Source organism: Oncorhynchus mykiss, chromosome 15 (genome assembly GCF_057628025.1).
Source record: "Oncorhynchus mykiss isolate SJ-2025 chromosome 15, ASM5762802v1, whole genome shotgun sequence".
Taxonomy (NCBI): domain Eukaryota; kingdom Metazoa; phylum Chordata; class Actinopteri; order Salmoniformes; family Salmonidae; genus Oncorhynchus; species Oncorhynchus mykiss.
Window position 1 is genome coordinate 47,925,921 of NC_143036.1, and position 26,197 is coordinate 47,952,117.

At 42.7% G+C, this 26,197-nt stretch overlaps 2 protein-coding genes across 14 annotated transcripts in view; one reads left to right on the forward strand and one right to left on the reverse strand.

The window, feature by feature from the left end:
• LOC110490120 (stromal interaction molecule 1) overlaps positions 1-8,489 on the reverse strand; it is a 103,878-nt gene extending 95,389 nt beyond the window's left edge. For 2 of the 10 annotated variants that reach the window (XM_090200195.1, XM_090200192.1), the window contains exons 1-3: positions 6,294-6,455; positions 6,176-6,196; positions 2,807-2,931 (exon numbers count right to left, since the gene is read on the reverse strand). In XM_090200195.1, coding sequence (XP_090056321.1) covers positions 2,807-2,927 — 121 coding nt within the window. In that variant the 5' untranslated portion in view covers positions 2,928-2,931; positions 6,176-6,196; positions 6,294-6,455. Of the gene's footprint in view, positions 1-2,806; positions 2,932-6,175; positions 6,197-6,293; positions 6,484-7,541 lie in introns of those variants that run through there. The other 8 variants (XM_090200190.1, XM_021563300.3, XM_090200194.1 and 5 more) reach the window with 6 other exon arrangements.
• LOC110490121 (rho-related GTP-binding protein RhoG) lies at positions 8,317-25,640 on the forward strand. Of its 4 annotated transcripts, none has more exons than XM_036944422.2 (5): positions 8,410-8,526; positions 10,989-11,038; positions 20,047-20,224; positions 22,260-22,430; positions 22,553-25,640. In XM_036944422.2, the coding sequence occupies exons 3-5, from the start codon at positions 20,096-20,098 to the stop codon at positions 22,826-22,828; spliced, it is 576 nt and encodes a 191-aa protein (XP_036800317.1). In that variant the 5' UTR covers positions 8,410-8,526; positions 10,989-11,038; positions 20,047-20,095; the 3' UTR covers positions 22,829-25,640. The 4 variants fall into 4 exon arrangements, with proteins under 4 accessions (XP_036800316.1, XP_036800317.1, XP_090056323.1 ...); XM_090200197.1 differs by having other exon boundaries at positions 8,423-8,526; positions 10,989-11,544; XM_036944421.2 differs by lacking the exon at positions 10,989-11,038 and having other exon boundaries at positions 8,317-8,526.
• The last annotated feature ends 557 nt before the right edge of the window (positions 25,641-26,197 follow it).

A 26,197-nucleotide genomic window follows, 5' to 3' on the forward strand; every position in this document is an offset into this window, starting at 1 on the left:
GACCTGATTTTGAAAAGGCACACACCTGTCTATATAAGGTCCCACAGTTGACAGTGCATGTCAGGGCAAAAACCAAGCCAAGAGGCCTATTTGGAATGCTAAGCCAAACAAAATTAAACATGCCTATTTATATAATGAAAATGAGTTTGGGGTGGCTAAAATTATTAAATATTAAAGCTTTAAACCTTCACTCATATATAAGTTATGCTTAAATGGTTGTCCAGTAGATAATTTTTAAGAAAGGCTCATCCTTTGTTAAAATGTCCTTTTTGCCTTCATACAGATTACAACTTCTCATTTCGGACTAATTGAAAATTAAATTTAGTTTAAAGTATAGCCCTTTCTTAAACAAGCCATACAAAGCTGGTTAAAATTTCAGTTTTATCCTCCGGAAAAGATAGAACAAATAAACTCAGCAAAAAAATAAATAAACTGTGTTTATTTTCAGTAAACTTAACGTGTACATATTTGTATGGACATAACAAGATTCAACAACTGAGACATAAACTGAACAAGTTCCACAGACATGTGACTAACAAAAATGGAATAATGTGTCCCTGAACAAAGGGGGGGGGGGTCAAAATCAAAAGTAACAGTCAGTATCGGGTGTGGGCACCAGCTGTATTAAGTACTGCAGTGCATCTCCTCCTCATTGACTGCACCAGATTTGCCAGTTCTTGCAGTGAGATGTTATCCCACTCTTCCACCAAGGCCCCTGCAAGTTCCTGGACATTTCTGGGGGCAATGGCCCTAGACCTCACCCTCCGATCTAACAGGTCCCAGATGTGCTCAATAGATTTGTAGTCTACTCAAAACAGACCCCCTTTCAAAGTAAACAAGCACTCATTAGGATAATTTATGGCCAATTAGTGGGCACGGACAACACACCTGAACACACTTAACAAGATAGAGGATAGAGAGAGTTTTGTTGATTCTGAGAACAGAATGTATATGTTTTTAAATATTTAAATATTTTTCTAAGAATGTTTTATGAACATTACTAACAGTTTCTTGTGGTTTTGATGGAAAGTTCTTAACTTCTTTGGGATAGAGGGCGGTATTTTGACGTCCGGATGAAAAGCGTGCCCAAAGTAAACTGCTACTCAGGCCCAGAAGCTAGGATATGCATATCATTGGTAGATTTGGATAGAAAACACTCTAAAGTTTCTAAAACTGTTAAAATCATGTCTGTGGGTATAATAGAACTGAAATGGCAGGCGAAACCCAGAGGACAAACCACCCCTCCCCCCAAAAAATATCATCCTACCACTGATTTCAATGGCTGGCACTTTTATAATAGGGTGAAATCGTTCCCGATTGCAGTTCCTAGGGCTTCCACTAGATGTCAACGGTCTTTAGAAAGTGTTTCAGGCTGGTTTATGGAAAAATTTGCCAGAAATTGTAGTTTTTCTAGGTGGCTCCCATTTTGCTGTAGTGTTTCCAAGCGCGTGAATGAGAACGCGTTCTTTGGTATTTTTCTCCGGTAAAGACAATAACGGTTCTCCGTCTTAAATTGTATCATTTATTTGCGTACTTGTTTGGATAAGTTTATTGGTAACGTTTGGGATAAATGTTTTATGCATTTTGAAGGAGGGAAACCGAGTGGATTATTGACTGAAGCTCGCCAGCTAAACTGAGTTTTTATGGATATAAAGAAGGACTTTATCGAACAAAAGGACAATTTGTAATGTAACTGGGACCTTTTGGAGTGCCAAAAGAAGAAGATCTTCAAAGGTAAGGCATATATTATATCCCTATTTCTGACTTTCGTGTCGCAACTCCCTGGTTGAAAATGATTTGTTATGCATTTGTGTGCTGGGCGCTCTCCTCAGATAAATCGCATGGTTTGCTTTCGCCGTAAAGCCTTTTTGAAATCTGACACGGTGGTTGGATTAACAATAAGTTAAGCTTTATTATGATGTATTACACTTGTGATTTCATGAAAGTTTAATATTTATAGTAATTTAATTTGAATTTGGCGCTCTGCAATTTCACCGGAAGTTTTCGAAATGGGAAACGCTAGCGTCCCATCAATCCGCAAGAAGTTAACCTCCTTTGAACTATTTGAGAACATGACAGTAAATGACAGTAAATAGAGCCATGAGGACACTTGTAGGAAACGTTATGCTGACATTCCCACAGAAGAACGTTGTTTCTTAATGTTCTCTGAACTATGAGATTATTCCAATGTCAAACCAGTTCCTATAACATTACCAACATTGAAATTAAATGTAACCACTTTTGCACTTTGAGGAAACGTTCTGTTAAGTGCTAGCTGGGTTATCAACTGTACATGTCACACATTAACTATGCTATCCCATCCACAACAGTCCAGAAACAGTTTGGTCATCCTGAATGCACCCAAACAGGTCAGTCTTTCACATATCTGAGGGGCCTATAGGCAGGAAGTAGGCAGGAAGTAAGCAGGGAATAGGCAGGGCTACATTCAAAGGATCTGGGAACATGAGGAGTCAACCTCATGTTCCCAGCAGTCTGCACTACAAGACAACCACAGAGCCACTTCCTATCTGTGTCCCAAATGGCACCCAATCTCTCCTGTAAAGTGAACCACTATTGACCAGGACCCATAGACCCCATAGGGCTCTGGTCAAAAGTAGTGCACTATGTAGGGAATGCGGTGCTCAGCATGGTCTGTGTGATGATGATGTCACTTGCTAGGCCACAATGGATGCAATAGGCTGCTCTATGTTGTGTGTTAGATTGCAGAGTGCTTTAAAGACCTGAATGCTGCCAAACGCTGCCATCCTAAATGGTATTTACAGAGAGTTTGGCCAGTCAGTCTTACCTGAGGCTCCATTGCCAACCTGCAGATGGATGGGAGAGGCCTGGTTGGTCCTGTCGGACTCGCTCTGACCCCAAAGGCACACACACACCACATACACCGTCACCAGCCACACACACCCCATCCTCCTGAGAAAGAGAGAGAGAGATAAAGACAGACCCAGGACAGCAGCACAATTAGACACGACCAAATCATGAGAAAACAAAAAGATAATTACTTGACACATTGGAAAGAATCAACAAAAAAACTGAGCAAACTAGAATGCCATTTGGCCCTAAACAGAGAGTACACAGTGGCAGAATACCTGACCACTGTGACTGATCCAAACTTAAGGAAAGCTTTGACTATGTACAGACTCAGTGAGCATAGCCTTGCTATTGAGAAAGGCCGCCGTCGGCAGACCTGGCTCTCAAGAGAAGACAGACTATGTGTACACCTCCCACAAAATGAAGTGGAACCTGAGTTGCACTTCCTAACCTCCTGCCAAATGTATGACCATATTAGGGACACATATTTCCCTCAGATTACACAGACCCACAAAGAATTTGGAAACAAACCCAATTTTGATAAACTCCCATATCTATTGCGTGAAACACCACAGTGTGCCATCAATGTTGCCACAAGAAAAGGGCAACCGGTGAAGAACAAACACCATTGTTAATACAACTCATATTTATGTTTATTTATTTTCCCTTTTGTCCATTAACTAGTTGCACATAATATGTCATTATTATTTTGGAACTTTTGTGAATGTAATGTTTACTGTGAATTATTTTATTGTTTATTTCACTTGCTTTGGCAATGTAAATATATGTTTCCCATGCCAATAAAGCACCTTGAATTTGATTGAATTGAGAGAGAGAGAGAGAGAGAGAGATAATATTATCCATCTCTACATCCAGGGCATCCCAACTTTTAAAAGTTAGGAGCACCACATGAAATGTATGAGCACCAGCAAATAAGATTTTTTAAATCAATTGTGATACAGCCTACTGTATATTGGGCCTATATGAATTCTATCTACTTTTGAAGAGCATGTGTCCTAGAAACTAATCAAATAAAATGATATTTGTCACATGCTTCTCAAACAACTGGTGTAGACTAACAGTAAAATATATATGCATGGGCCCTTCCAACAATGAAAAATAGAGAAATAATTGAAAAATAATCACAAGGAATAAATACACAATGAGTAACGATAACTTGGGTATATGCACGGGGTAAGTACCGATTCCATGTGCAGGGGTACGAGCTAATTGAGGCAGATACACTACCGGTCAAAATTGTTAGAACACCTACTCATTTAATGATTTTTCTGGTGTCTGAAAGTTATGGGGAAGCAAGCGAGTCGCTTGCGCGATGTGTAGCCTATGATCGAAGCCGAAGCCGGAATGGAGCTTGCCTGCCCACACTCAATGCAAAATATACACATACAAACGACAGCATACAAATGCACACAAACATTAACATCACACCTCCCCAAGTGCAAATACAAGTCACTGGGAATGTGAGTCCAAGTCACCAATCGTCGAGAAGGCGAGTCCAAGTCACCAAAGGTCGAGAAGGCGAGTCCAAGTCACCAATGGTCAAGAAGGCAAGTCCAAGTCCGAGTCACCAATGGTCAAGAAGGTGAGTCCAAGTCCGAGTCACCAATGGTCGAGAAGGCGAGTCCAAGTCACCAATGGTCGAGAAGGCGAATCCAAGTCACCAATGGTCAAGAAGGCGTGTCCAAGTCACCAATGGTCAAGAAGGCGTGTCCAAGTCACCAATGGTCAAGAAGGCAAGTCCAAGTCCGAGTCACCAATGGTCAAGTCCAAGTCGAGTCACAAGTCATGAAATTATATTCCTATCAACAATTTAGCTTTTATAATAAACTAATGTATTTGCAGTGTTACATATTACATACCTGGATAAGAGGAACACCTATGTGAGAATGCTATTCATTGACTATAGCTCAGCGTTCAACACCATAGTGCCCTCCAAGCTCATCACTAAGCTAAGGTCCCTGGGACTGAACACCTCCCTCTGCAACTGAATCCTGGACTTCCTTACGGGCCGCCCTCAAGTGGTGAGGATAGGCAACAACACATCCGTCACACTGACCCTCAATACGGGGGCCCCTCGGGGGTGCGTGCTTAGTCCCCTCCTGTACTCCCTGTTCACCCACGACTGTGTGGCCGCGCACGACTCCAACATCATCATTAAGTTTGCTGACAACACAATGGTTGTTGGCCTGATCACCGATGACGAGGGAGGAGGTCAGTGACCTGGTATTGCAATCTCTCCCTCAAAGTCAGCAAGACAAAGGAGCTGATCGTGGACTACAGGAAACAGAGGGCCAAGCACGCCCCCATCCACATAGATGGAGCTGTAGTGGAGTGGTTTGAGATATTCAAGTTCCTAGGTGTCCACATCACCAAGAAATGATAATGGTCCACAAACACCAAAACAGTTGTGAAGAAGGTGGAATAACGTCTCTTCCCCCTCAGCAGGCTGAACATATTCGGTATGGGCCCTCAATCCTCAAAACGTTATATAGCTGCACCATTGAGAGCATATTGACTGGCTGCATCAATGCTTGGTATGGCAACTGCTAGGCATTCGTCCGCAAGGCGCCACAGAGGGTAGTGCGTATGGCCCCTGCCAACAAGGACCTCTATACGGTGTCAGAGAAAGGCCCTAAACTGTCAAAGACTCCAGCCACCCAAGTCATAGACTGTTCTCTCAGCTACCACACGACAAGCGGTACTGATTCACCAAGTCTGGAACCAACAGGATCCTGAACGGCTTCTACCCCCAAGCCATAAGACTGCTAATAGGTTACTACTTGAGAAAAGGTTTACAAGTATTTGGTTTTAAACATACTTAAGTATCAAAAGTAAATGTAATTGCTAAAATTTACTTAAGTATCAAAAGTAAAAGTGCAAATAATTTCACATTCTTTATATTAAGCAAACCAGATGGCACAATTTTTTTTTTTTTTTTTTAGTTTACGGGTAGCCAAGGGCACATTCCAACACTCAGACATAATTTACAAATGAAGCATGTGTTTAGTGTGTCCGCCAGATCAGAGGCAGTAGGGATGATCAGGGATGTTCTCTTGATAAGTGGACCATTTTCCTGTCCTGCTAAGCATTTGAAATGTAACTACTTTTGGGAGTCAGGGAAAATGTATGGAGCAAAGAGTACATTATTTTCTTTAGGAATGTAGTGGAGTAAAAGTTGTCAAAAATATAAATAGTAAAGTACAGATACCAAAAAAAAATACTTTAAAGATTAAGAATTTTTACTTAAGTACTTTACACCAGATGTCAGTTATAAATCCTAAAATCATTAGATTATTCTCGACTGCTTGAAATGCAGTGTACTGACCTTTTAATTCGTTTTCTGTTCCTAAACAAACCACACAGACACATCCATCAAGAAACAATGACAACACACGTAGCCTATCAATGTTGTTATGCTGAAGAAAACAAAAAGAACTGCTTACTTTAAAAGTGAAAGTAAGCCTTTAACTGTGGATATTCGATAAGATAATAAATGCCCGCCTTGGCATTCTCAAGCGTGTTGGAAACAATATTAGATATTACAGAATTGTGGTCAAGTCCTTCAGTTACTCACTTTAAGTTCCGCTTTATTTTACAACCAACCCAGCTAGCACATAATGTTCTGAGAACCATATGTTTCTTAGTTGGGAATTTCAGTAAGACTACTTCAGTATGTTTCCTACAGGTTTCCTCGTGGTTTTATGTAAGTCATGTTCTCAGAATGTTCAGAGAACATTAAGAAACAGCATTCTTCTGTGGGAATTTCAGTACTTCAACATAGTTTTTTTGCAGGTTTCCTCATGTTTCTATTTAAAGTCATGTTCTCAGAACATTCAGAAAACGTTCCACGAAAACCTTAGTAACATTCAAAAATAATTGTACTATTGTTATTCAAAAACATGTACACTAAACTCTATATCTTGTTACGTGTGTTCAGGTGTGTGGGCTGCACACATTAATTGGCCACACCTGATCTTAATGAGTGCTTGTTTCCATTGAAATGGGTTCCGTTTGAATAGACAAAAATATACGGCTTTGTATGAGTAAAAATAAAATTACACAGTAGCCCCTTCCTTTTGGCATAGTGGACAAATTCCATGGTTAAAGAACAGAAGATCTTTAGGTTCGAATCTCACTGAAGTGCCACCTATAAAAAATAAATGTGTTTGAGTGACTAATACCTATTCATTTCCATGTGTCCTGTCGGTGCTCTGAGTGCAAAACAAATAAACTAGGCTAGCAGTGTTATTGGAAGTATTATTGAAACATTCAATGAAACTTTTATGAAGTTATAAAAAAAAAACACTAATATCCATTCTATAGTAAACCATAGTAAAACGTTCTCAGAAACTCAATGCAACCTAAAAATGAATGATCCCAGACAGGCGAAACTTTCCCTTCCATTCACAGAACATTTAAAAGTTCAGTTTTACCGGTCAGGAAACGTATGGCTTAGTTCCCAGAACTAATGGGGAAACCAAAACATACGTTCCAACAACTTCCAAGGAACCAAATGTGCTAGCTGGGAAGTGACACAAACGTAGCCAGACAATAAGCATATCCCAGTAAATAAGCGATGCCAATGTAAACAAAGTAACAACCTTCGATGTATACCTAATAATAACTCGGTATTCAATATCAAAGCGCAACTTTCCATCTCCATTTTACTACGTCGTCGTTGGGAAACTCACCTTTACAACTTGGGATATCCTATGAGGTATGCAGCTGCTGTCTCACGATCCCCAACACAGTAAAGTCCTCTGGAGTTTCTGCGTACTGTGACTAGATATTGTCCAGTCCTTTTGTGTAGTCCATTTGAAATCAGTTTTAATATAGGTCCACTCGGAGTGCGATGTCTGATGTCGCCCCTGTCTTCGCGCGGAGAGTAGGCACTGCACTGTATGGGGTAGACTAAACTATACCTAATCGAGATCAGTTTACTTCGAACAGCTCATTCCCCTCTCACCAGAATACAGTTTTATATCATCTCTAACTTGTCCTCTGGATATGATCTGTGGATAATATACTGTCGTACACTGAGTGCGCTCCACACGGAGCGCGGAAGCCACCTTCAGGATTTACCAGAAAAGCACACTTCATTCTGGGGTTCTTTTTTCTATCCGAACTGTCACTAAACTCAAACGTCAAAACCCCTTCCTGCACTTAACCCCTCTAGTAGGCCTATAAACTTAACTTTTATCTGGTAAATGTAGGGGCATATGTCTATCCTATTTAACTATACTGAACACACTTTATTTATGTTGTTTTCTTTGTGGCTAGCAATGTGCATTAACTGCTATAAATGCATAAAGATGGTATTTAACGAATTCGTTCATATGTATATATAGTGTGAGCAATTACCTACAAAATATAATCTTTATGATAACTTTTGTTAGGATGTACAAAACAATTGTAGGCCTAGGCTAATCTAACTATGGTTCTCAGTCAGAGTCGCATCCTCAGCTCAGCGGCTATTCGCCAACAAATAAACTTCCTCAAACTTCACCAAAGCCGTTTCATACACTTCCTCTCCTCTCCGCAAATGAACCGACTTCCTTCATAACGCAACCCCGCCCGCCCGACTGACTGACAACACAAGACAACGAAGATCCATCCGCTCCTCGGGCGTCTGACCAATTCTGCCACAGAGAAGGAGAGGAGGAAGGACTATGTTAGGTGAGTTTTTGACCCAAGACTGCTTACTTATTATACCTAATCGGAAATGAATAGGCTGGGACTACTATAACTTTTAAACTGTGTAACGTAGCCTAATGCTGCAAGTTATTCTACAACAAATGTTGTCTGGCTTCCCATAAACTCTACTGGGTTTGACTCCGAGATGTCCAGCTTTCTGTCTGGAGCCTCTCCGTTATCATTTAGATGTTTGCTACAGGCTAGTGTCAGTTTTTATTTGTCTATGCCATGAGATTATAGGTTATTGTGTTTTACTCATAAGTAATTGATCGAGGGACCAACTACTCCCTAAGAATGTTGACATGTCTTCTACACTCACTTGTTTAGGGGTGTTCTGTGTGTGTGTGTGTGTGTGTGTGTATGTTTGTGTGGTTTTCAATCATCTGTATCATCTCCAATCACCAGAAACAGAAGTGAAATCATTCATAGAATACTCACTCAGACAATCACACAGTTTGATGGTTTCATGTTATGTGGAAATTGAATTGAGAGTGAAATGACTGACTTTCCACCAAAATGTCCATAAACAATTGTCCTTGCACCACCCACCCTCCAATATGTATTATCTCTGTATACTCCAATAATAGAGGGAGATATACAGGAGGGCAAACCTGCTGTTTGAGTATGGTGGTGGTGGTATTTTCACACTTTACTAGTGTTTTCTCTACTCGGACAGTTGGTGTGGTTCGATACCTGAAACCTTTTGTGGGGTAGGAAGGAATGAGGGAATGAGGGGGGTAAGGAGGGAGGAAAAGAGGAAAGGAGGAAGGGAATATTGAGTTCTGTGTTTCGACAGCTGTTTGTCTGACAGCTCCTCAATGATTTTAACAGCCACCAAGAGGTGGTCATAACACACATTATAACATACTTATAACATATACACACCAACTAGTTGATGTCTGCCTAGACCACATACAAGATAAAGTACATACTTAAATGATATATAACCATTGTATATACAGTTGAAGTCGGGAGTTTACATACACTTAGGTTGGAGTCATTAAAACTCGTTTTTCAACCACTCCACACATTTCTTGTTAACAAATTATAGTTTTGGCAAGTCGGTTAGGACATCTACTTTGTGCATGGCACAAGTCATTTTTCCAACAATTGTTTACAGACAGATTATTTCACTTATAATTTACTGTATCACATTTCCAGTGGGTCAGAAGTTTACATACACTAAGTTGACTGTGCTTTTTAACAGCTTGGAAAATTCCAGAAAATTATGTCATGGCTTTAGAAGCTTCTGATAGGCTAATTGACATAATTTGAGTCATTTGGATATGTACCTGTGGATGTATTTCAATGCCTACCTTCAAACTCAGTGCCTCTTTGCTTGACATCATGGGAAAATCAAAGGAAATCAGCCAAGACCTCAGAAAAAAAATGTAGACCTCCACAAGTCTGGTACATCCTTGGGAGCAATTTCAAAATGCCTGAAGGTACCACGTTCATCTGTACAAACAATAGTACGCCAGTTTAAACACCATGGGACCACGCAGTCATCATACCACTCAGGAAGGAGACGCGTTCTGTCTCCTAGAGATGAACGTACTTTGGTGCGAAAAGTGCAAATCGATCCCAGAACAACAGCAAAGGATCTTGTGAAGATGCTGGAGGAAACAGATAAAAAAGTATCTATATCCACAGTAAAACGAGTCCTATATCGACATAACCTGAAAGGCCGCTCAGCAAGGAAGGAGCTACCGCTCCAAAACCTCCATACAAAAGCCAGACTACAGTTTGCAACTGCACATGGGGACAAAGATTATACTTTTTGGAGAAATGTTCTCTGGTCTGACGAAACAAAAATAGAACTGTTAGTCACTTTGGATGAGTAAATGGTTGCTAAATGACCATATTGTTGTCGTGATAACCCACAGCTTATAGAGTAGACTCTGGCAACCGACCCAACTAGGCCTGTCCCTCAGGACATCTAGCCCTTCCTGTTTCACTTTCTCACACCGCTAGTTCACTCTCCTGGGGCCTTGCTTGTAAATGCTGTGAATGACACACACACACACACACACGCACATTCTCGCTCGCGCACACATACACACACAATTATACACCAAACTGAGTACACACCAAAGTGGTAGTGCCCGGACTCGTGTTCTTTAAAAGTGAGCATTAACAGGCATACCAACATCATGCTGTCTCTACCTTATTCCCTTTATATTGCACTATTTTTGACCAGGACCCATAGGCACTATATTAGGGTGCCATTTGGGATGCATCATTTGTCGCTGCTTGTTATATGTTGCTGCTGTGAATACAAGCCTTTCAGTTCAGCCCTTATAGGAACAATCTGTAACTTTCATATCCAGTCTAAAGGTCTCTCTCTCTGAATGTTTATTCTCCTCTGTGTCTCTCTTCTTTCCACTCTGCATCCTCTCTCTCTCTCTCTCTCTCTTTCCTTCCCTCTCTCACTCTGACTGTAGCTTAGTGCTGCTGGTGACTGTTAGAGTGTGTAACATGCTGACTAGATCAGGTAGGAACCTGCATCCACGTGCGCCATTGTATGCATGTTGATTTTGTCCATCCACACCAGACGTGATCAAGACACGCAGGTTGAAATATCAAAATTAACTGACTCAACTGCACTATAAATACAAAAGTATGTGAACACCCCTTCAAATTGGTGGATTCGGCTATTTCAGACCCACCCGTTACTGACAGGTGTATAAAATCGAGCACACAAATCGTGTGTTCTCTACTCCGACAATTAATCCACAGACAAAAGGGGAAACATAGTTAGTTTCTAGTAATCTCTCCTCCGTCAGTCTTGTTGTTGTTGTTGTTCTTCTTCTTCTGTGGACTTTACATGGCAGTTGGCAACCAACTTTAAGATGCATTACCAGCACCAACTGGTTTGGAGTGTGGACCTCAGATTTGCTTTCAATCACCCACGTGGGTATATGCTCCTAAAAACCAGCGAGGAGATGGGAGAGCCAGGACTTGCAGTTTGGATGAAATTATTGAATAACAGGAATCAAGGTAAGACCCAAGTGCAGACTGTGTGAGTCTGTTTATTGAAACAAGAGGGCCGGCAAACGACAGGTCAAGGCAGGCAAGGGTCGATAATCCAGAGTAGAGGCCAAGGTACAGGACGGCAGGCAGGCTCAGAGTCAGGCAAGAGTCAAAAACCAGGAGGACGAGAAAAAGAGACACTAGGGAAAACAGGAGCTGAGACAAAATGCTGGTAGGCTTGAACAAACTGTAAAACATAGACAGAAAACACAGGTATAAATACCCAGGGGATAATGGGGAAGATGGGCGACACCTGGAGGGGGGTGGAGACAAGCACAAGGACAGGTGAAACAGATCAGGGCATGACAGAATAACATGTATGTGTCCATTTATTTTGCATCGCTCGCGCACCCACCACAGGCAGTGTGGTCAGCATGCCGACTAGACCAGGTAGGAACGTGCATCCACGTGCGTCATCGTGTGCATTTGTCCATCAACACCAGAAGCGATCAGGACACGCAGGTTGAAATATCAAAATGAACTCTGAACAACCTAAACTCAGCATGAAAATAAACGTCCTCTCACTGTCAACTGCGTTCATTTTCAGCAAACTTAACATGTGTAAATATTTGTATGAACATGACAAGATTCAACAGATGAGACATAAACTGAACAAGTTCCACAGACATGTGACTAACATAAATTAAACAATGTGTCCCTGAACAAAGGGGGGGTCAAAATCAAAGTAACAGTCAGTAACTGGTGTGGCCACCAGCTGCATTATGTACTGCAGCGCATCTCCTCCTCATGGACTGCACCAGATTTGCCAGTTCTTGCTGTGAGATGTTACCGCACTCTTCCACCAAGGCACCTGCAAGTTCCCGGACATCCCTGGGGGGAATGGCCCACCCTCCAATCCAACATGTCCCAGACGAGCTCAAAGGGATTTAGATCCAGGTTCTTCGCTGGCCATGGCAGAACACTGACATTCCTGTCTTGCAGGAAATCACACACAGAACGAGCAGTATGGCTGGTGGCATTATCATGCTGGAGGGTCATGTCAGGATGAGCCTGCAGGAAGGGTACCACATGAGGGAGGAGGATGTCTTCCCTGTAAAGCACAGCGTTGAGATTGCCTGCAATGACAACAAGCTCAGTCCGATGATGCTGTGACACACCGCCCCAGACCATGACGGACCCTCCACCTCCAAATCAATCCAGCTCCAGAGTACAGGCCTCGGTGTAATGCTCATTCCTTCAACGATAAACGCAAACACGATCATCACCCCTGGTGAGACAAAACCGCGACTCGTCAGTGAAGTGCACTTTTTACCAGTCCTGTCTGGTCCATCGACGGTGGGTTTGTGACCATAGGCGACGTTGTTGCCGGTGATGTCTGTTGAGGACCTGCCTTACAACAGGCCTACAAGCCCTTAGTCCAGCCTCTCTCAGCCTACAGCCTTTTTGCTGAGTTTATATTAATTTGGGGACAGGTCAAAACGCATGAAACATTCATGGCCATTTAGCTAGCTTGCTGTTGCTAGCTAATTTGTCCTAGGATATAAACAGTGGGTTGTTATTTTACCTGCAATGCACAAGGTTTTCTACTCCGGCAATTAATCCACAGATTCTAGTCTCCTCATTCAGTCTTCTTTTTCATCTTCTTCTTTGGACTTTATATGGCCAACCAACTTTAAGGTGCATTACCACCACCAACTGGACTGGAGTCTGGACCTCAGTTCAGCTTTCAATCACCCATGTGGTTATATGCTCCTAAAAACTAATGAGATTGGAAAGGCGGGACTTGCAGCGCCTCAAGCGTCAAAATTAGAACCAAGTTCTATTTTAGCGTCTGGCTACGCAGACGCACATCCAAAACAGTTTGGATGAAATGATTGAATAACATGTATGTGTACATTTATTTTGCAACGCTCGCGCACCCAACGCGGGCGGTGTGGTCAGCATGTAAGGGAAGTGGAGTGGTAAAGTAACGTCCTGTCTTACTTCTCCTTTCATCTCTCTCTTTCGATGAAGTTGTAATCTGCGGTGAGGAGGACGTGTGAGATTCTGAGTGAGCTTCTTTAACACCTTATTCCTTATATGGGTCATTCTACACAAGTGGTGCACACTGGGGGTTGATTTCTTTCTCATTTATATCCTATTTTTCCCCAAACTTTCAGAGCACATATTTATCTTCCAACATATGTCAGGTAGACATATATATTACTTACACACTGTTTGTATTTGAAATATTTCCTTACCACCCCACCAAATTTGTCACTAGCGAAATGTTGTGAAAAAGCTGTAATAAAGGGAGAACCGCACAATGGGGATCATTTTGATTAACCTTATTTTACAGATTCATTGTACACATTGTATTTGAATACTAAATTAATAAAATAGTAAAAACAATTTTTAAACTGATTTTCAAAACCTTTACATTTGATTATGAGAATTATAATCACTTTTGTTCTATGTCAAATTTTCAATGTTGATTGTAAGAATCTGAAATTTGTTGATTGATTGACTTACTTATGCATCTAATTCATTATATTGTTAGACGTAATGGTTGGAACCTAAAACCCCAAACAGCAAGCAATGCAGGTGTAAAAGCATGGTGGCTAGCAAAAACTCCCATAGAATAATCACAGTGGTTGTCGAGGGTGCAACAGGTCAGCACCTCAGGAGAGGAGAGGGAGAGAGAGAGAGATAGAGAGAGAGTGAATACTTAAATTCACACAGGACATCAGATAAGACAGGAGAAATACTCCAGATATAACAGACTGACCCTAGCCCCCCGACACAAACTACTGCAGCATAAATACTGGAGGCTGAGACCGGAGGGGTCCGGAGACACGTGGCCCCATCTGACGATACCCCCGGATGGGGACAAACAGGCAGGGTATAACCCCACCCACTTTGCCAAAGCACAGCCCTCATACCACTAGAGGGATATCGTCAACCACCAACTTACCATCCTGAGACAAGGCCGAGTATAGCTCACAAAGATCTCCGCCATGGCACAACCCAAGGGGGGGGCGCCAACCTTGACAGGAAGATCCCGTCATTGACTCAACCCACTCAAGTGACGCACCCCTCCTAGGGACGGCATGGAAGAGCATCAGTAAGCCAGTGACTCAAACCCTGTAATAGGGTTAGAGGCAGAGAATCCAATTGGAGAGAGGGGAACCGGCCAGGCAGAGACGGCAAGGGCGGTTCGTTGCCCCAGTGCCTTTCCGTTCACCTTCACACTAATGGGCCAGACTACACTCAAACATAGGACCTACTGAAGAGATGAGTCTCCAATAAAGACTTAAAGGTTGAGACCGAGTTTGCGTCTCTCACATGGGTAGGCAGACCATTCCATAAAAATGGAGCTCTATAGGAGAAAGCCCTGCCTCCAGCTGTTTGCTTAGAAATTCTAGGGACAATTAGGAGGCCTGCGTCTTGTGACCGTAGCGTACCTGTAGGTATGTACGGCAGGACCAAATCAGAGAGATAGGTAAGAGCAAGCCCATGTAATGCTTTGTAGGTTAGCAGTAAAAACCTCGAAATCAGCCCTTGCATTGACAGGAAGCCAGTGTAGGGAGGCTAGCACTGGAGTAATATGATCAAATTGTTTGGTTCTAGTCAGGATTCTAGAAGCCGTATTTAGCACTAACTGAAGTTTATTTAGTGCTTTATCCGGTAGCCGGAAAGTAGAGCATTGCAGTAGTCTAACCTAGAAGTAACAAAAGCATGGATTCATTTTTCTGCATCATTTTTGGACAGAACGTTTCTGATATATGCAATGTTACGTAGATGGAAAAAAGCTGTCCTTGAAACATGATATGTTCGTCAAAAGAGAGATCAGGGTGCAAAGAAACGCAGAAGTCCTTCACAGTTTTATTTGAGACGACTGTACAACCATTAAGATTAATTGTCAGATTCAACAGAAGATCTCTTTGTTTCTCAGGACCTAGAACATGCACCTCTGTTTTGTCCGAGTTTAAAAGTACAAAGTTTGCAGCCATCCACTTTCTTATGTCTGAAACACAGGCTTCTAGCGAGGGCCATTTTGGGGCTTCACCATGTTTCATTGAAATGTACAGCTGTGTGTCATCCGCATAGCAGTGAAAGTTAACATTATGTTTTCGAATGACATCCCCAAGAGGTAAAATATATAGTGAAAACAATAGTGGTCCTAAAACGAAACCTTGGGGAACAGTGAAATTTACAGTTGATTTGTCAGAGGACAAACCATTCACAGAGACAAACTGATATCTTTCTGACAGATAAGATCTAAACCAGGCCAGAACTTGTCCGTGTAGACCAATTTGGGTTTCCAATCTCTCCAAAAGAATGTGGTGATCGATGGTATCAAAAGCAGCACTAAGGTCTAGGAGCACGAGGTTCGATGCAAAGCCTCGGTCTGATGCCATTAAAAGGTAATTTACCACCTTCACAAGTGCAGTCTCAGTGCTATGATGGGGTCTAAGACCAGACTGAAGCATTTCGTATACATTTGTTTGTCTTCAGGAAGGCAGTGAGTTGCTGCGCTACAGCCTTTTCTAAAATTTTTGAGAGGAATGGGAGATTCGATATAGGCCGATAGTTTTTTATATTTTCTGGGTCAAGGTTTGGCTTTTTCAAGAGAGGCTTTATTACTGCCACTTTTAGTGAGTTTGGTACACATCCGGTGGATAGAGAGCCGTTTATTATGTTCAACATAGGAGGGCCAAGCACATGAAGCAGCTCTTTCAGTAGTTTAGTTGGAATAGGGTCCAGTATGCAGCTTGAAGGTTTAGAGGCTATGATTATTTTCATCATTGTATCAAGAGATATAGTACTTAAACACTTTAGTGTCTCTCTTGATCCTTGGTCCTAGCAGAGTTGTGCAGACTCAGGACAACTGATTTCATATGTTCTCATGTTCTGAGCAAGGAACTTAAACGTTAGCTTACATGGCACATATTGCACTTTTACTTTCTTCTCCAACACTTTGTTTTTGCATTATTTAAACCAAATTGAACATGTTTCATTATTTATGAGGCTATTGATGTATTATATTAAGTTAAAATAAGTGTTCATTCAGTATTGTTGTAATTGTCATTATTACAAATACTTTTTTATTTAATAATTTTTTTAATCGGCCGATTAAATCGGTATCGGCTTTTTTTTTTGTCCCTCCAATAATCGGTATCGGCGTTGAAAAATCATAATCGGTCGACCTCTAGTAGGTTAGCAGTAAAACCTTGAAAACAGCAGTTGCCTTTAAAGGCACTTGCCTCTAAATGTTTTGAGAGGAATGGGAGATTCGATATAGGCCGATTTTAGTTTTTGATATTTTCTGGTTTGGCTTTTTCAAGAGAGGCTTTATATCTGCCAACATGAAGTTTAGGAGTCTTTTTATTTTTATTTGGTGGGGGGGGGGGACCTCTTTCAATGTAATAATAGAAGAACTCAACATGTTCTATTGAAATAATAGTGTTAAAAAAACCTTTTTAACATGAAGTTTAGGAGTCTGGGTTTGGGGCAGCCATCTCTTAATAGCAATAGGTGTTTTAACAATGACTTTGACCTATATTAATTTAACAATATGTTTGTTATTTATTTCCTTACAACCTAGAATTAAAATATATTTTTTGGAGGGTTTGTATCATTAGACTTACACAACATGCCTACCACTTTGAAGATGCAAAATATTTTTTTGTGTGAAACAAACGAGAAATAAGACAAAAAAAGTGAAAACTTGGGCGTGCATAACTATTCACCTCCCCCAAATTCAATAGTTTGTAGAGCCATCTTTTGCAGCAATTACAGCTGCAAGTCTCTTGGGGTATGTCTCTATAAGCTTGGCACATCTAGCCACTGGGATTTTTGCCCATTCTTCAAGGCAAAACTGCTCCAGCTCCTTCAAGTTGTACAGCAATTTTTAAGTCATACCACAGATTCTCAATTGGATTGAGGTCTTGGCTTTGACTAGGCCATTCCAAGACATTTAAATGTTTCCCATCAAACCACTAGAGTGTTGCTTTAGCAAGATGCTTAGGGTCATTGTCCTGCTGGAAGGTGAACATCCGTCCCTGTCTCAAATCTCTAGAAGACTGAAACAGGTTTCCCTCAAGAAACCCTGCATTTAGCGCCATCCATCATTCCTTAAATTCTGACCAGTTTCCCTGTCCCTGCCAATGAAAAACACCCCCACAGCATGATGCTGCCACCACCATGCTTCACTGTGGGGATGGTGTTCTCGGGGTGATGAGAGGTGTTGGGTTTGCACCAGAATAGGGTTTTTCTTGATGGCCAAAAAACTCACTTTTAGTCTCATCTGACCAGAGTACCTTCTTCCATATGTTTGGGGAGTCTCCCACATGCCTTTTGGCGAACACAAAAGTGTTTGCTTATTTTGTTCTGGACACTCTTCCCTAAAGCCCAGCCCTGTGGAGTGTACGGCTTAAAGTGGTCCTATGGACAGATACTCCAATCTCCGTTGTGGAGCTTTGCAGCTCCTTCAGGGTTATCTTTGGTCTCTTTGTTGCCTCTCTGATTAATGCCCTCCTTGCTTGGTCCGTGAGTTTTGGTGGGCGGCCCGCTCTTGGCAGGTTTGTTGTGGTGCCATATTCGTTCCATTTTTGAATAATGGATTTAATGGTGCTCTGTGGGATATTCAAAGTTTATGATCTTGTTTTATAACACAACCCTGATCTGTACTTCTCCACAACTTTGTCCCTGACCTGTTTGGAGAGCTCCTTGGTCTTCATGGTGCCGCTTGCTTGGTGGTGCCCCTTGCTTAGTGGTGTTGCAGGGAGTGAATACTTTTGCAAGGCACTGTAGTGCACTACTTTTGATGAGTTAGGGCTGTGTAGTAAAAAAGCTCACAGGGCTCTGGTCAAAAGTAGTGCACTGTATAGGGAATAGGTGACATTTGGGATGCAACCAATTAGTGGGAAAATTGCAGAACTGACCTTAGATCAGCATTATGGGGAAACGTAATCCTTCTCCACATGATTAGCAGAAGACCAGTGGGCCAGGGTCCCGCCTAGTGGATAGTGATTGACAGGCATGAAACCCCAGCCATAAGGGATGTTCTGATTGGTCTGCAGGCTACAGTGACCTCAGTGGGTCACACCCCAAGTGGAGGTGGGGCTGACTGCCTGTTTCCCTGGAGTCTGGGTGGAGTCACTGTATCTAAACATCTGGACAGACAGAGAGACAGAGAGACAGAGAGACAGAGAGACAGAGAGACAGAGAGAGAGACAGACAGACAGACAGACAGACAGACAGACAGACAGAGAGAGAGAGATATACAGAGATCGAGAGGGAGATGAGGAGAGCGAGATAGATAGAGACAGAAACATACAGACAAAGCAAGAAAGAGATAGACATGAGTCTGTATCTCATGTAAAGTAAATCATTCTATTTTATATGTTTGCGCTCTATGGGAGGATGTTGCTCAGTATGTGTGTTTGTGTGTTCCATAGAGCTGAAGCCCATTGGCTGAACCCAGGATAACATCTTTGTTTTGTTTGGATCCCGTTTCCTTGTGTACTCTTCATTTCCATAAACACTCTCGGTCTCTCCGTCTCACTGTGTCTGTCTCTCGGTCTGTGTCTCTCTCTTTGTGTTTGTTCTCTTTCTCTATCACTCTGTCTGTCTGTCTGTCTGTCTGTCTGGGTCTCTGTCTGTTTCTCTCTCTCTCACTGTCTGTCTGTATTGGTCTCTGTCTGTCTCACTGCGTCTGTCTCTCGGTCTGTTTCTGTCTTTCTTTGTGTCTGTTTTCTTTCTCTATATCTCTGTCTGTCTGTCTGTCTCACTGTGTCTGTTCTCTCTCTCTCTCTCTGTCTGTCTGTCTCTTGGTCTCTGGCCGTCTGTCTGTATCTCTAATCTCTTTCATATTTAAATTAAAATGTAATATGCTTTAGTGGCATGACTGTCAATGTCTCCAAAGCGAAGTGATACACATAACAATAATGAAAACAACAGCGACAACAATAAGAATAGTAGCTATAATACTAAATGACATGACTGTGTCTCTGTCTGTTTCTCTGTATGTCTCTTTCTCTCTCGTCTCCTTTGGTGTCTGTTTTCGCTTTGTCCTGAACTAAAAAACATGCCCAATGAAGAATCTCTATTGAAAGTGCTTTTTAGTCCAGGACAAGGCTTAATCTGTGTCTGGGAAAACCGTCCCTTCATGTCTGGTTCCTTTACAGTCCTCTAACCCTCAGCTGTTTACTGATACGTAGGTATATACGCATGATCTGTAACCCCCCACGATGCAGTACTTTCACCCATCCAATCTTCCTATGCAAATCTGTCTATGCAAATAAAATCAGCTAGTAGGGGCTAGAGTAGTGCTTCCCAATCCTGGTACTGGGAACCCTAAGAGGTGCACAATGTCGTTGATTTGTTACTTCTAGGGAAATATCTAGAATGTGCATCTGTTTGGGTTCCAAGGACCAGGATTGGGAGACACTGGGCTAGGGGAAGGGTGAAGGAACCGAAATAGAACGGGGCCTAAATGTGTGGTATGTCTGTGTGTTCCATCAGGTTGCTGAGGGTGAGAGGTGAGAGTTGAAGGGTCGGCAGCGCAGCAGGCATGCAGAGCATTAAGTGTGTAGTGGTGGGCGACGGTGCCGTAGGGAAGACCTGTCTGCTCATCTCCTACACAACCGGAGCCTTCCCTAAGGAATATATACCCACCGTGTTTGACAATTATAGCAGCCAGGTACTGTGTATGAGTTTGTTTGTGTATGTACAGTGGGGCAAAAAGTATTTAGTCAGCCACAAATTGTGCAAGTTCTCCCACTTAAAAAGATGAGAGAGGCCTGTAATTTTCATCATAGGTACATTTCAACTATGACAGACAAAATGAGAGAAAAAAAATCCAGAAAATCACATTGTAGGGTTTTTTATGAATTTATTTGCAAATTATGGTGGAAAATAAGTATTTGGTCACCTACAAACAAGCAACATTGCTGGCTCTAACAGACCTGTAACTTCTTCTTTAAGAGGCTCCTCTTGTCCTCCACTCGTTACCTGTATTAATGGCACCTGTTTGAACTTGTTATCAGTATAAAAGACACCTGTCCACAACCTCAAACAGTCACACTCCAAACTCCACTATGGCCAAGACCAAAGAGCTGTCAAAGGACACCAGAAACAAAATTGTAGACCTGAACCAGGCTGGGAAGACTGAATCTGCAATAGGTAAGCAGCTTGGTTTGAATAAATCAACTGTGGGAGCAATTATTAGGAAATGGAAGACATACAAGACCACTGATAATCTCCCTCGAACTGGGGCTCCACGCAAGATCTCACCCCATGGGGTCAAAATGATCACAAGAACAGTGAGCAAAAATCCCAGAACCACACGGGGGGACCTAGTGAATGACCTGCAGAGAGCTGGGACCAAAGTAACAAAGCCTACCATTAGTAACACACTACGCCGCCAGGCACTCAAATCCTGCAGTGCCAGACGTGTCCCCCTGCTTAAAGCCAGTACATGTCCAGGCCCATCTGAAGTTTGCTAGAGAGCATTTGGATGATCCAGAAGAAGATTGGGACTCAACTCGTCGTGTTTGGAGGACAAAGAATGCTGAGTTGCATCCAAAAAACACCATACCTACTGTGAAGCATGGGGGTGGAAACATCATGCTTTGGGGCTGTTTTTCTGCAAAGGGACCAGGACGACTGATCCGTGTAAAGGAAAGAATGAATGGGGCCATGTATCGTGAGATTTTTTGTGAAAACCTCCTTCCATCAGCAAGGGCATTGAAGATGAAACGTGGCTGGGTCCTTCAGCATGACAATGATCCCAAACACACCGCCCAGGCAACGAAGGAGTGGCTTCGTAAGAAGCATTTCAAGGTCCTGGAGTGGCCTAGCCAGTCTCCAGATCTCAACCCCATAGAAAATCTTTGGAGGGAATTGAAAGTCCGTGTTGCCCAGCAACAGCCCCAAAACATCACTGCTCTAGAGGAGATCTGCATGGAGGAATGGGCCAAAATTCCAGCAACAGTGTGTGAAAACCTTGTGAAGACTTACAGAAAACGTTTAACCTCTGTCATTGCCAACAAAGGGTATATAACAAAGTATTGAGATAAACTTTTGTTATTGACCAAATACTTATTTTCCACCATAATTGTGGAAAGCAGGCAGTAAATAGACACACACACAACACATGCAGGCAGGTATAAACACACACACCTACACGTGTTTTTACACGTGTAGGTGTGTGTGTTTATACCTGCCTGCATGTGTTGTGTGTGTGTCTATTTACTTCCCTCTGTGTGCATTTACATCCCTGTGTGTGTATCATACACCTGTGTGTTCTTACCCCTGTGTTTCTGTGTGTGTTTTCTTACCCCTGTGTGTGTGTTCTTACAACGGTGTGTGTGTGTTCTTACCCATGTGTGTGTTCTTACCCCTGTGTTTCTGTGTGTATGTGTGTTTACCCCGGTGTTTCTATGTGTGTGTGTGTTTACCCCTGTGTTTCTGTGAGTGTGTTCTTACCCCTGTGTTTCTGTGTGTGTGTTCTTACCCCTGTGTTTCTGTGTGTGTGTTCTTACCCCTGTGTTTCTGTGTGTGTTTACTTACCCCTGTGTTTCTGTGTGTGTTCTTACCCATGTGTGTGTGTGTCTTACCCCTGTGTGTGTTTGTGTCTTACCCCTGTGTTTCTGTGTGTGTGTGTTCTTACCCCTATGTGTTTGTTTCTTACCCCTGTGTTTGTGTGTGTTCTTACCCCTGTGTGTGTGTTTTAGGTGACAGTAGACGGGCGCTCCATCAGTCTGAACCTGTGGGACACGGCAGGTCAGGAGGAGTATGACCGTCTGAGGACCCTGTCCTACCCTCAGACCAACATCTTCATCATCTGCTTCTCCATCTCCAGCCCCGCTTCCTATGAGAACGTCAAACACAAGTGGCACCCAGAGGTCAGTGTGTGTGTGTTTGTCTGTGGTTTTATTACATTGTGTGTGTGTGTGTGTGTGTGTGTGTGTGTGTGTGTGTATGTAAATGTCTGTGTGTTTACACATGTATGTGTGTGTACCCACAGGTGTCCCACCACTGCCCCGGTGTGCCTGTCCTCCTGGTAGGCACTAAGAGCGACCTGCGTAACGATGAGGAGACCCAGCGCAAGCTGAAGGAGCAGAGCCAATCTCCTGTCACTCATCACCAGGGGGCGGGACTGGCCCGTCAGATCCAAGCCGCCCGCTACCTGGAGTGTTCCGCCCTCAACCAGGATGGGATCAAAGACGTGTTCGCTGAGGCCGTCCGAGCCTTCCTCAACCCCCAGCACACCACCAGCAAGAGGTCCTGTAGGCTACTGTAGAGAGAGAGAGAAAGAGTAAAGGAGGGGTAAAAAGACTGATGTTTGCTGAGGCCATCCAAGCCTTCCTCGACCCCCAGCACACCACCAGCAAGAGGTCAAGAAGGGGAAAGAAGGGTGGTTAGCTAGATGAAGAGACAGAAGGTGGGCAGTTGAAACTGAAAAACTTACTGCAACAATGGAAATAATAAGAATGTACATGACTATGGTAGAATAATTCAGTTACATGTAAATATGACAGGAGAACAGTATTCTCTTTTCCCCCAGTGACCGACGAGCCTTACTATTGGGAAGAGGGAGGGGCAACTGCACTCTGCAAATGACGAATTACAGTGATCTGTTATCATGGACACTTGGGCAGTTCTGATAGGCCAGAGCAGTGTCACTCAACGGCTTTACCAGAGACTGATTGGTCTGTGATGGTGGCGTCTACTTTCTCTTCCCACTCCTTGACCCTAGTCTCTTTTCCTCTTATTCCAGCTTTAGAGCTCAGTAGAAACCCAACTAAAGCATATTGAGAAAAATCATGATGAGCCATGCCTCTTTCAATTCCCAGAAAAGAGCCTTTAATATTTGTTTGTCTGTAAATCAAAAATGTGCCTTGTGTGTTGACGCTGGCTGCCTCTGTTCAGGCCAGAGGTTAGAGGTCGTAGATGAAGCTGGGGAGCTGAGAGGTTGTGTCCCAAAAGTTGTGAAACCTTTTTTCCACGACCGCTGATCTTCCTTCATATCTTCCCTTATATCATATCCCCTCCTGAGTTGTATACTACGAAGCAAGCTAGATCTACTCAGGCTTTTATAACGCTAGCCAGCTTCAGTTAGCGTCACATTCCAGATCAGGCTTTTATGAAGTTAGCCTACTTCAATTAGCTTCACATTCCAGATCAGGGTTTTATGAAGCTAGCCTACTTCAATTAGCTTCACATTCCAGATCAGGGTTTTATGAAGCTAGCCTACTTCAATTAGCTTCACATTCCAGATCAGGCTTTTATGAAGCTAGCCTACTTCAATTAGCTTCACATTCCAGATCAGGCTTTTATGAAGCTAGCCTACTTCAATTAGCTTCACATTCCACATCAGGCTCGTACTACTACGGTGGATATTGCTCTTCCGCCTGCCGCTAACTCTAGCAGGCTGGTTACTGCGCGTGCATGTCGCACATGGCTAGTCGAAAATTGTCATTGAAACAATGCTGAAACGTCAATCTATGGGCGAGTCAGTGCCACACTATGATTTGTGCCGAAATTTAGAAGTGCCATCTTTATTTGATTACTTATCGTTAATTCTACGTTTGTTGTGCTTTTGTGTGCTCATCAATGCACAAGCACCTTCTGTAGAACAGCTTGCTGCGTTGTGGCCACAGACACATAATCCATAGCAGGGTTTTGGAACCTCTAAACCTGGCAATTTGACTGTAACCTAACATAGCAGGCATAAAAGAAACACCTGAAACTAGATCCCCTACATACTGGTCTCGACGAGAAGAAAAAGGTCATTTTCTGCACTGTTCAACCAATCCAGTTAATATGGAGGAGGTGTTAAGATGGGGTGTCATGCTGTTAATGTCTGAAAGCAGAAGTCGCACCACAGGCTCTCTTTCCATTTCCCCTGAAAACCAGCACATCCAGTTGTTGGGGACTCAACAGAGGCTACATACACTAGCAATGGCTGCCAGTCTTCACTTGAATGGGAACTGCCATCTATGGATTATGGTTGGTTGCCTTTCGCAAATTTCAAAATACAATTGCACAAAAAAACATACCGTTTGGAAAGCAAGTACTGTCATTACTAAATGTGTCATGTGATAGGTGTTAAAAATATATATATTTACACACAAAAAACATTTTATTAATATATTTAACCAATCGTCTTCCTCAAATGAAGGGGGTAATGACCCAATCTTTGCGAGAGGGAGGGTATCTGATTTCATTGGTCCTCATGGCTCAGACACTTCATTCAGGATAAATGGAGTTAGCCCTGAGTTAGCCTTCAGGTTAGACACAGCTTGAGTCCAGTCTCTTTGCTACAGGAAGTAATCCTTCTACTGAGGTTATTCTACTGAGACAGAGAGCCATTTCCACTTCCCCCCCTCACTTCCTGTCTGCCTGTATACCTTCCAGACCATTCCAACAGTAGAATCTTTAGACCACCCTTGCCCCCCCCCTTTTCATCTGCTCTTCTCCCCTCCCTCACCTCTCCTTTCCCCTATTCTCATACCCTCTGCCTCCACCTCTCCTACCCTCTGCCCCCACTCCCTGTTCCTTTCACCCTTTCTCCTCTTTCCCCACATCTCCTACCCTCTGCCTCCAGTCCGTTCCTATCCTCCTCTTTCCCCACCTCTCCTTTCCACTGTTCTCCTACCCTCTGCCCCCACTCCCTGTTCCTTTCACTCTCTCTCCTCTTTCCCCACATCTCCTACCCTCTGCCTCCACTCCGTTCCTATCCTCCTCTTTCCCCACCTCTCCTTTCCCCTGTTCTCCTACCCTCTGCCTCCACTCCCTGTTCCTTTCCTCAACTCTCCTTTCCCCTGTTCTCCAACCCCATGCCTCCCCTCACCTCTTAACGTTACTTCCTTCTCCTCCCCATTATATTCCACAAGGGCTGTGCTTGAAAGTCATTTATGTATAATATTTATCAAACCTGTAATGTAATATGTGTTTAACATGATTGAATATATATATATTTTTAAAATATTTCAGTGAACATGCAATGTTAAAAAAGTCAAATGCCAGGCATTGTGTAAACTGAGAAAATTTAACATTCAGACTGTCTTAATTTGATATAAACTGAGAATAAAATCATGTTATAATCCTGACCGCCATCCTGTCTTTTACAATATTGGAGTCAGAAAGATATTCTAATTCAACTTCTATGGTTGGATTTTTTTAAAGTAATTTTTAGTGAGTATGTGTGTCTCTCTACTTTTTACTCTAAACCCTTCAGTTTAAGGCCCAACCTGTCCAGTCTTACTTTACCTACTCTAAGAACCCTAATCTCTCATGGACATATGCACATAACATAAACAGCAGTAGCATCTGGCGACAGAGTGGGATGCAAAGACTATACAGATTTTTTGACACTGATCATTTGGACAAATCACAATTTCACAGGTGCTCGCATCTTGGGACATTTGGCCCATAGACTTACGCGAAACTCACTGTCAGTTTCCATTTTGAGTTGGGGAGACATTGAACTAACACGTTTCCTTCCAAAATTTAAACAAGCATCTGATGCAATTAATTACACAAGATTGTATTTCTGGGTGTCCGAGATTAAACAAGCTCCAAAAGTATCTGTACGCCAGAGCTAAATGATACAATGACTGAGGTTAAAGTGCAGCGTTAGAGGCAGGCGGACGAGCAATATCCACCA

Coding starts and splice junctions, on each gene's coding strand:
- LOC110490121 (XM_036944421.2), top strand. CDS start 20,096: ATGCAGAGCATTAAGTGTGTAGTGGTGGGCGACGGTGCCGTAGGGAAG. Junction 20,225..22,259: donor TTGACAATTATAGCAGCCAG/GTACTGTGTATG, acceptor TGTGTGTTTTAG/GTGACAGTAGACGGGCGCTC. Junction 22,431..22,552: donor AACACAAGTGGCACCCAGAG/GTCAGTGTGTGT, acceptor GTGTACCCACAG/GTGTCCCACCACTGCCCCGG.